Source organism: Caenorhabditis briggsae (assembly GCF_000004555.2).
Source record: "Caenorhabditis briggsae complete genome, chrX, whole genome shotgun sequence".
NCBI lineage: Eukaryota > Metazoa > Nematoda > Chromadorea > Rhabditida > Rhabditidae > Caenorhabditis > Caenorhabditis briggsae.
This window is the reverse complement of record NC_013491.2, coordinates 9,060,937-9,072,095: the sequence shown is the minus strand read 5'-3', so window position 1 is coordinate 9,072,095 and position 11,159 is coordinate 9,060,937. Positions and strand designations below refer to the sequence as shown.

At 37.9% G+C, this 11,159-nt stretch overlaps 2 protein-coding genes across 2 annotated transcripts; one reads left to right on the top strand and one right to left on the bottom strand.

Moving 5' to 3' along the window:
- Positions 1 to 1,375: 1,375 nt before the first annotated feature.
- Positions 1,376 to 1,837, top strand: Cbr-prl-1 (the record flags this gene model as incomplete). The annotated part of the gene is made up of 1 exon (XM_002644403.2): positions 1,376 to 1,837. One exon carries the CDS (start codon positions 1,376 to 1,378, stop codon positions 1,835 to 1,837), a length of 462 nt encoding a protein of 153 aa, XP_002644449.2.
- Positions 1,838 to 2,662: 825 nt separating this feature from the next.
- CBG14312 lies at positions 2,663 to 10,282 on the bottom strand (the record flags this gene model as incomplete). Its single annotated transcript, XM_045239538.1, has 19 exons — positions 2,663 to 2,792; positions 2,845 to 3,001; positions 5,027 to 5,174; positions 5,221 to 5,408; positions 5,451 to 5,530; positions 5,575 to 6,095; positions 6,142 to 6,372; positions 6,913 to 7,197; positions 7,251 to 7,520; positions 7,566 to 7,692; positions 7,745 to 7,888; positions 7,931 to 8,067; positions 8,603 to 8,686; positions 8,734 to 8,963; positions 9,012 to 9,129; positions 9,496 to 9,620; positions 9,822 to 9,953; positions 10,120 to 10,195; positions 10,247 to 10,282. The coding sequence occupies 19 exons, from the start codon at positions 10,280 to 10,282 to the stop codon at positions 2,663 to 2,665; spliced, it is 3,219 nt and encodes a 1,072-aa protein (XP_045095390.1).
- Between the last annotated feature and the right edge of the window lie 877 nt (positions 10,283 to 11,159).

Below are 11,159 nucleotides of genomic sequence, written 5' to 3'. Positions count from 1 at the left end.
CTTATCAAGGTTAAAAATTGTTTATGTGCGTTTCTGATCAGTTATTTGGCATCCAACTGGTCCTTATATTGTTTTTTCGATTACCTTTAGTCTTGATGTTTGTTTTTAAAGTATCTGACAAAAGAACCTGGGCACGTTGTAAACCCAGATTTTTTGAAAATTTCCAGTTAGGTTGAGAATATCCTATTTAAATTCTTCTGCAAATCCAGAATCCGCTCCCCAGTTGTTGTTTTGTTGCGTTATACTTGAAGTAATTAAATCTCAGGTTTCAGACATTTTTTGAAATTTTTTTTATTTTCGACTAAATCCAGGTGGAAAATATCGAAAATTTGGAAAATAAATTTCCGAGAAAATCTCTGAAACAAGTGATTTCATTGAATTCTAAGCATAACACAACTAAATTCATGTTCTGAAACGTCGGCTGAGAAGATCGTCTTCGAATTTGACTGTTTTTGCACTGAAAACGCAATTTCCGGTACTGAAACTGATATAATTGGGCTGAAACTGACGAGCGGATTTAATAAAAATTAAAAAAAAATCCAGATAGCTTATCTTCAACTTTTTCTAAAATTGTTGACAACTTTTTTTTCAGCTGCATTCTATTATGAAATTCTGATGAATAAAAAGGTGTTGAGGTTCCCTTGTGAAGTTGTGATTGCAAAAAGTGCCTGATGAACTAAGGAAGTTGTTTTCACAATATTAAGATGTTCGATCCGTGAGATTTTCCCAAGGAAATCTTGATCTGATTAACCTTGACTCTCATAAAGTCTGTGATTTTTGCTCTTGATTGTTCTTTTCAAATATTTCGATGAAGCCAAAACCATCTCCTCTTGAGACGCTTTTATATTTTCTTAAAAAATTATAGTTTTGATTTATCAAAAGAAGACTGAACCTCTAAAGCTTAAACTCTTTGACTGAAACTGACAAACAAGAAGATGATTAGGCGGATTACGCGTGAGGTTTCTTCGGAATAATAGAATGCAGCTGAAAAAAAAGTTTTTATTATTCCTCTGCTGGAAACGCTCGTCCGTCGCCATGCACATTCTCATCTCTTCCTCCTCTTTGCCATTTCCCTTCTAAAGGCACACACACATACACACTAATTTCTTTTATCTCCTACTTTTATATTTTTTCATCATTTTTCCATCTTTTTCAGCCGATCGAAAGTGTTGCGAGCACCCATCGGCGAATATTGTCGAGGTCAACACTGACTATCTGTGGCGCATCCAAACTCAATTCGTCCGTTCACCGAAACATTCTTGATTAAACGAATATCACTATTTGACGCAATCACTTTCAAGCCACCATAATTTCAACACGTGAGTTTTGAATATTTTATTTCCTTTTTCCAACTAATTTTTTTTCCAGAGCAACCATGAGCGCAGCCGTCCAAAAAAGAATTCCGACCGTAGCTGTACCGGCACCAGCCACTACTACTTACTTCAAGCCAGCACCATCTGAGATTGCGTGGGGCAAGATGAGGTTCTTGATCACCGATCGTCCCACCAACTCTTCCATCCAGACCTACATTGAGGAGCTGGAAAAGCATGGAGCTAGGGCAGTTGTACGAGTTTGTGAGCCAACATATGACACCAAGGCTCTCAAGGAAGCCGGTATCGATGTACTCGATTGGCAATTCAACGATGGATCTCCACCTCCACCAGAGGTTATCAAAAGCTGGTTTCAATTGTGCCTGACTTCGTTCAAAGATTATCCAGACAAGAGCATCGCAGTCCACTGTGTTGCCGGACTAGGCAGAGCACCCGTGCTCGTTGCCATCGCTCTCATCGAAGCTGGCATGAAGTATGAGGATGCAGTGGAAATGATTAGAAAGTAAGAAGGAGATTAAAACATCATCAAAACATTAATATTATTTTTTTTAAGGCAACGACGTGGAGCTCTCAATCAAAAACAACTAAAATTCCTTGAGACTTACAAAGCAAGCGGCGAACTTCGCCGGCTTCGTGGTGCTGTAGAAGGAAAACAAAAGTCATGCTGCATCCAATAATAAAATCACTCAGTCATATAAAACAGAACAATTCCAGCATATGAGCTAGTATCACTTTCTCCTTCCTGGTGTCCTTTTTCCCTATTTCTTTTCTCTATCCTATCCTTGTTGGCATCCCTGTTACCTCTCACTTCCACACCTTGTGAACATCGAATTTCCATATTATCATTAGTTACCAAAATTCCAACTATCGCACTACCTAAACAAGCCTTTTCTTCTGTCATTATCCTTTTCTATTTTTTCTCAAAAGCCTCAAAAATTAATGTGATACGTTGAAACTGAAAATTCTGAAACTACGCTTTACCCAATTCCACTAATAACGCTTTTCTTTAATCTATCCTTATTCTAATCTACTATTCATTTTCTTCTTTTTTTTCCTATCTTTCTCTATCATTCTTCTATGAAATATGAATGTGATTCATTAGCTCTGATTCATGAAAGTTTTGATCCATTCAGTTTTCAACCTGATCAATTTTTTATTAATGCCCAACTTCTTTTTTGTCTTTTTTCTCTCATCCGGTTCTGAATCAAACTGACCTTTACTTTTTTCAAAATGAAGTATTTTTTGTTGAACTCCGAAAATTGAGAAAATAGTCAAAAACACAATTAACGTTTTTATTATACAACAATTTGTACAGCCAAATATATAAGAGTTCAAACTTTAACGAGATCCGGGTTGGATGTGGTGATTCCAGTGTTGGGCTCATCCTCATCCATGTCATCATTGTCCACATCGTCATCATCGTCGTCGTCATCATCCTCCCCAAGAGCTTTGCGGCGGAGTCTAAAACAGGAAATTGTGTTTTTCAGAATTCGATTTTTCAAGGAGGGTTTACCTTCTTTGCCTTGCCTTGTAGCATTGAAGACACTTGGTGACGAAGAAGCAGGAAATGAAAAGAACAATTCCTGCGGTCAAGAACAGAAGCACCGCAAAGGCCACAGATTCAACGTCCCGGCTGAATGACGACGTGACGATTCCATCGGGGTGTTGTTCTGAAAATTTACGGTTGTCTGGTTTAAAAATTACACTATAGTCTTATTTCCACTCGATGTTCATCTCATTTTCATGTTCTGTGTAATTTTGTGATCAGCAGGAGGATATAGTGAAATCACGTTTTAACTGAACATCATACTACAAAGAGATGATAAAAAAGAAGAAGATCAAAAATGGAGAATGCAGGTGATATGGTTTGCAGGAGGAAGGAAATCGTTTTTTTGTTTCAATCAAAATTGTTTTGGTTCTATTATCCTACACACGCCTCACTAGATTTTGAACAAAGTAGCGTACTTCCTTGAATAAAACTCAAATCCTTTACTTCCAATTTTATCTTAACTACCTAAAAACTCTAATAGAATGCTTTCAACTTTGAACCCATATATCCCATTTTCTATGAAAGATAACAAAAAGTGGTCAACTTATGAGATGTTAATCACACTATCACAATTTTTTGTGAGTTAAACACCTTTTGATATCTTTCACAGAACCCGAGATAAATCAGCTCGAAGTTTACAGTATGTACATATCTGAGAATGACAGTATATGATTATTGACTCACCCGATTGATCCGTACTCGACGGCCACTTCATTTTTTGTTACTTTGGAGTTGTGACGCTCAAAACATGAATGAAACTGATATGAGCGTCTTCTTTTCAGACAAAAAAGATGTCGAGAAGAAAAAAGCACGTCAAAGTAGGTGGAAAGATAGCAAAAGATGATAGGGGGGGGGGGGGTGTAGAATGAGAAAAGGTGAAAAATTAAAGCGACTGAGCAGCTGTTACGAAACAATTTGAAGAAGAGCTGGTGAGAGATTGAGAAAAATGAAGTATCGATACCGGCGAACAGGCGGAGGAAAAGAGGAAGAAAAAAACGAGATGAAATGAAAAACAAGGTTTTGGAAAATGGCTAAGAGTAGCTCCCGATAAACAGAAAGCTGGTAGCTACCCAATTTTTCATAAAATGACCCCCAATACCCATCTTATAAACCCATTTTTGTTGTTTGTAAGGGTCATCGCGTGGAATAAAATATTATTTCAGTTTTTGTTTTTTGACTGTTTGTTTTAATTGGAAACTGTCATATGAAAACTAACAAGTGGAGCTATAGCTTTAAATTTTTCATTAATTTTGTGTTTCAGAAAACGGAAGAAAATTTGTATGTACATATGACGCACTGGGAGGACATCATGTATACAAAAAAATTAGGAAAGAAGGACCCGCGAAAAAAAATGGATGGCTTAAAACAATTATAAAAGCGTTGAAAAAAATCTAGAGGAAGGGAACGAGATGATGGGGAGAAGACAAAAAAACAGACATACACAAAGAGAAAGAGATAGGGTAATGCGACATCTATAAAAATCTGCTACTAATTTTGAATTTCGAATTTCTCTCTCTTTTCTTTTTTCTCTGATTTTTTGCGTTCGTTCATCGGAGACAGCATGTGGTTTCGATGAAAAACTGATGGTCGTTATTTTTTTTTCCTGAGAGAAACTCCAGCATCAGCAGTGCGACCCAACACATCGCTCTTTCTCATTATCGTCACCTGAAGAAACGTTATGGGACATTTGAAACCAATAGGGAAGGATAACAAAAGCGATTTGGGAAAAAACCAAACTTGGAAACAAACCCTGTCATAGTCTCCTTTATGATACACATTTTCGGATCTACTGACTTTGATATAATAGAACTCGACGACTACTACAAAATGACACTATTCGGCCAACTGAAACTGAAACTTGTTTATAAACAAAGTTTTAGACGAAATGGGTCCAGATCGGGAGGTTCATGGCTTGTAACTTTGTTCATCGACAAGATGAAACTCTTCAATCAGTATCATTCTGTTGTACACACCGAGTTCTATCATATCTAAATTTGTGAATCGAAAACTATTGATCCTAAGAGAAACTAGGGCTAGGCCCTCCAAAGGCTGACAGGTCCAATTTTTCAAGTATAAAAACACAAAAATAAAATAGGGGTATCACTAAATGGCAATATATTTTGCATTCAATCTTCCTTTTACCTACCCATGCAAAATCCTTGATAACACCTCCTCCTTCTGGTTCTTTGTCCAACACCACATTTCGTGCTACATGCTGACCAATTCGACCACCCTGTCCACAAACCGGACCTATTCACCAATGGTCTTTGTGTTGTTGTAGTTGCTACGCAGTGCTAGAAACTGTTTCCTTAGTTCCCCTTTCAAATTATTTGTTTTTACCTGTCCATAACAATTCCTAACATCACTGTCCCTTCCACGACAGAATGCTGCAAAGCATGCACGCTTTCTGAATTGCAACCCTTCTCCACAATTCACAGAACACGCTGACCATGCCGACCATTCTGTCCATGTGTTGTCTGGAGCCGAATTACAAGCCTGCATGACACATGGTCCCGTTTCAGCACAATCTGAGAATCACATTTGCTTCCAGTTACACTACTCATGATTACCTTGTCCAATACAGTTGTCTCTTCTTCGGAGTTTCTGCCCAGTACCACAAGTTACACTGCATGCTGACCATGGTCCCCAGCTGCAATCTCTGATGTAAGATGGCTTACAAACAATTTTACTCACTGATCTACTTTCCTAATGATCACATTTGTCTGCCGATTTGGTAATGGAGCGATGAACCTGTTACGGAAAGTTTGTTGAGGGGCGGATGTGGTGAGAGCTCGTTCAGAACCAGTGCATGGTCTGGTGCACGGCATTTTTTCACGAAGAGCTCCAGCACAGACACCGGCAAGACATCTTCTGACACGAACTTTGACTCCTTGTGTGTCTGAAATTGCGAGTACAAAAAATTCAAAATTGAGTAGTAATATACTCACGGCAGTCATAAGTGACACACTCTGACCAAACCGACCATCCAGACCATTCGTTGAGGAAAGGAACTGAAAAAAATTTAGTACTTTCAACTTCCTACTTTTTCCGAAGTGAGCTATACCTTTTTTCTGCTCTTTGTATGGATTCTGCTTCGATGCTGATTGATCAACAGAATGAATATGCGGCTGTGGTGCTTGCGTAGTTGTGGCGAGCACACTAAGAGGACAGTCCGCTTTTGAATAGGCTAGTGTGGTTGAACCACATAGAAGAGGCTGGAATAACGATACAGATGAATTCTGAAGTCGCAATATTACTTACCCTGCACTCTCCCTTGATACAGAACTGATTGCTACCACAAGGTGTTCCATCTGGGAAGTTGGAGACTGTTCGAATGTTGGTTGATCCAGAGATCAAGCACCAGATCTTGCACATCGCCTGCTCGAACTGCATTCCTTCTCCGGATAGAATCGTGTTAGGAATCGCGTTTTCGTCACGGAGTTTTGAGCATACACGAGTTGCATAGTTTTCGATAGAGTCTCCATTGCAAACCTAAAACAATATTAGATGAAATTTATACGAAATATGTTAACAAGATATACAAAACATGTATTTTTCAGTTGACTTTCGGCCCTTTGACCTTTTTCAGTACTCTGGAGCTCGACTGTCAAGTTTCCGATCTATTTGAAAAATTTAAAACGTGTAAAGTAGGCGTAGATTGAAAACATTGCATTCACAGAATTTTTGAAAAAACCTAGCTTTACAGCTCTTTGCCAATTTCTGAAAGATATTTAATTTTTTACGCTTTCAGTAAAAACAAGGCCAGAAGAAATTTTCTAAAAGTTCTGTGTTCACAAGTTTTCAATTTATGTATGCCCGTTTTATACCCCTCGAATTTTAGGAAGTGATAGGAAACTTGACAGTCGAGGTCCAAACTACTGAAAACAGTAGACATGGTAAAAAATCATGACTGAAAATTTTTCGATTTTCTGACCTTTCTGTGACTCTAACAAAACCTGTTCAAAGCATTATCTACTGATCAATAAACATCAAATAAGCTGAATGGTGTTTCACTGTTCAAAAAAAACTTACGTCTCTATGACAAACCATTCCACGAGCTTCATCTCCTTGACACGGCGCTCCTCCATTATTCGAACTACAACGACCCCTTTTAGATTTTTTTGTTCTTTGAAAATCGTCCAACCTAGGATTATTACACTGTCGGATACTACGCATAATTCGAATCTGTCCTCGAATCTCACACGGAGAACATCTGCCACCGCAAGTGGGTGCTGGTCGATCGTTCCACGAAGACCAACCGCCTACCGTAACTCGCATCAGTTGATTTGATCCAACACACTGGCCTTGGCGACAGATCTATGAATTTAAATTGTTTATCAATGAGATGGCAGAGGGTAGAGAGTTCTCACCATTCCAAATCCACAATACGTTCCTTCCAGAGCTGGATGTGCTGTTCTGATCACCCCTTCTCCGTTTCCACACCAAACCATCTGACACACATTTTGCATCGTCTGTCCATCTTTCAACTCGTGTTTCCAACATTCACCATGGAAAATTTCACATTGCTCATCCATTGTAAAAAGTTGACCTGGTGGCTCAGACTCTTTAAATGCCACCATTCTCTGTTCCGCCGAGGCATCTTGAAGACAATTTGGAGGACGGAAGTCATCGCCCAGATGCTGAATCAGAATTCATAAAATACTTTTTTACAATTTTCCAGATACCCCAACAAAAGTTGCCATTTCATTGACAGAACAATGACTCCAGTGTGTCTTGCCACTTCCGACAGAAGGACTCATGATGCAACATCGAAGATCGCATTCGTTATCTCCGTCGTGGTACATGCCCAAACTAAATTTGAACCAAGATTTGATAAGAAAAGGGAAAATTCCAAAATGCTAACCTATGGCCCATCTCATGCGTAACCACAAAAACGCTTCCAAAATCAAGGCCTTCGTTAATTGTACATGATCGTACACCACTGCACATGCCTTTCACTGGCGCGTATCCCGCAACTGTTTTCACTCCGTTTCGATGAAGATCGTAGCTAGAAAATTGGAGAAAGTGAGATTAGGAGAGAGTGGTTTACCCCGAAAATAGAAGTGCGTGGTCCCAATGTCTTGGATCTGCGTCACTTGGAGGGTTGATTTCGTTTTGATATTGACAGAAAGCATCTAGTAAGCGATCCACGTCGCCATTGGAATGTTTTCTAGCATGCATGAGAGCCTGAAAAAAAAACTTCGGAATTTCAAAAAATATTTGATAGGATAATATTGTGAAGTGTATAAAAATTAAAGTGCAATTTGTGGAATTTGAATACTACTAAAGTCGAAATAAAACAGGCCAAAAGATTTGAAGGATTTTGAGAGGGTTAGAAAATTCTGGAAATACCAGAAACCCATAACTTTTATAATGAATGAATGGAGACGCGTCTTTTTTGCCCATTTTTCACTTTTTCATGAGTTTTAATCTTTGATCTACGATGATATTAGAACTAATTTTGATCTACAATAATATTTTCAAAAATTAAATTTGATCTACGATGATTTTTTCAACTGCATTTGGTCAACTATTATATTTTGTGAGTTAGCTAGGTCCATTAATTTGAAATCTTTCATTTTATTGTTTAGATATAAATTTATTTTTTAAAATTTCAATTCATATTCAACAAATTTTATGCGGAACTATGAAATTGCGCGGTAGGGGGACTAGCCAGAAGTTCTTTTTTTTACACAGATGGGTACATTATGAATTAACAAACCGGAATATTTTTCAAAATTTCATATCTGACAATTTTGATATTGATTCTTGGCTGCAGTAGTCGTTGAGTATAAAGTACGTCGATCTGAAACCTCTAAAAATTTTCAAGACTTTTACAAATTATTTGAATACATTATTGACAACGGCCATAATGAAAGTGTGCATATTCTCCTCGGCAGCTTTTCCATACATTTTCTTAAAATGGTCCCACATGGCGTCATCCGCAAACACCGCCAATTCCACTGTCAAAATATCTCCTCTTCGATGTGGTTCCGCTCTCCTGATATCCTTCACCATTCTCATCAGCATGCTTTTCATTGCTATCTCTTCTCTATCTTCAGGATACGGATCCTGGCTGGCATCTTAAAAGAGAACGCTTATTTACTCATTTTCTCTAGACGGTTCCATACCGAATTGACACTCATGATCGATGGATTCGATACTTCTTTTATGGATAACATGCTGACCGGATTGGTGATGAGATTGGATCAAGTGGTAATCCCCGTTATCAGTAATGACCATGCCATTCTGCAAAATTTTTTTTTGCTTTTTGATTTATCTATGCTGTTTTCTGAAGAAGCGCCGCGGCGTTACACAACGATCAAAGATCGATAACATCTATTAGGCATACAATTTGTTTTTTTATAGAAAATGGTTCAGTTTCGTGTTTGTTTTTAGCGAATTAAAGTTCCTCACAGAAGGTCAGTCAATTATTTTTGATGATTTTGTTTCTGCGTCCATCACACACCGAAACCAAAATCACTTCCTCGTAGTAAACGAAAGTGAAGTGTTGATTCGATAGTGCCATTCTCGTAGTAAGATCGCGATCAAAGAAGGAAAAGTAAGCTATCTCTTCTGTCTTCATCAAGGTTTTTTTTCGAACAAAAAAATTACCAAATTGTGTCCGCATCCGACAAGGCCGATGCGTGTGCCGTTCCGAACGGCACTTTCTCCCTCGTAAACACAATTCTTCAATGGATGCATCATCGATTCCACGTCGTCTTCCATCATGTGGAAACCTGCAACAACAATCAATTGTTCCGGGTTTTTGACCTTCTAGACGTTTCTCGAACGATCGTTCCGTTTTTTTTCACCCCAATCAAAGCGTTTTGATTGTCGATTATCTGCTATGATAACAAAGCGTTCTAATCGCAAAGAAAATCCTGCTTTGAAGCATGACAAAAGATTAATGGCGCCAAGAAGGCTACAAAAAGGCAAACCTTCGGAGAACAGATGCGGTTTGTTGCGTAACACGAACGTCTCCATGACTCCATCAATAAGAAAATCCATTTTGAAGCTATCATCAATATCCAATCTTTGTTTTTTATGCCCATCCAAGAAGTAGTCCGGAACTGGAATTTTGGATTGTGGGAAAGATAAATGCCAAAAAATATTTTTGATTGGTCTAAATTAATTTTTTCCACATGTTTGCTTCTAGACAAGGTCACTAAAAATGGCAGACACAAGCAATCCGTCAAGTGGAAATGAAAGTTTCATTGAAATTTCTTTTTTCATTACCTTTGCCTTTGTTTTCAGTTCCGAAAAAGTGCTTCAATTCGAGTGGTGTCATCGAGTGATGTATTGCGGAAGTCCCCTAAAAATAATTGCATTCTTTGGTTAAAGAACACAGGTCATTTCTGCTTACCACCACAAAAAAACTTAAAAGAAGTACTGTATTCATTTTCATGTTTAGTTCATTACAGATTAAAATAATGAGAATATATAGGGCTGAACAATAGTACTTTTCGGAATAAATTGCCCTGGAGAAATCTGCAAAAAACGTGAATTGGATAGTTTTTCTACGAACTGAGAAACAAATTTATGACCAACGTGAAAAAATGGAGGAGATGTGAGAGGAGAATGAGAACGATAAAACTGTATTTTATCAGTTGATAGAAAAACCTTGGTTAGAACAAAAAATTGTTCTCAAAACTGGAAAACCTTGTTTTTGAACTTATATCTGAAAAGCATCAGATATCTAAGAATAAGATCGATCAAGGCTGCAAAACGATACCAGCTATATTCTTTCCAGACAGTCCCCTCCCCTTAGATTTTGTAAGATTTTGTACAAGCCATAAAAACTTTACAACAAAGAAGAATAAATGAGATCAAGCTGGTATACAAGACAATTAACACACAGTATCACGAACGCGGTAGTCTGTTTTTTTTCTAGATTTCAATGATACCAACACCTACTTCCTTGTCGATGCCGTACAAGACACACTAATCTTGACAGAAAGACTTACTGCTTTCCTAGGTGGTCAGTTACACTAAATAAGAGACAAAAACTGAAACAATTACACTTTTGAAGAAGGGAAAAAAAAGAAAAGAAAGCTTAGTAGATCAGAAAACTTATCAGTTACTTTTTCAGCGCATCAAAACACAGAATATCACAAGTCACGGTGTTACTTTGAGGTTTTTATACCCAGCCAATTCTACCGGTTTTTTAAAGGTTAATCAGTTCAGGAAAGAAAGGGCAATTCAGGAAAAAGGAAGGGCCATAATGTTACAACTTTTCTAAGCTTATGGGTATTTGGCACTTTTAGCAGAATGGCATA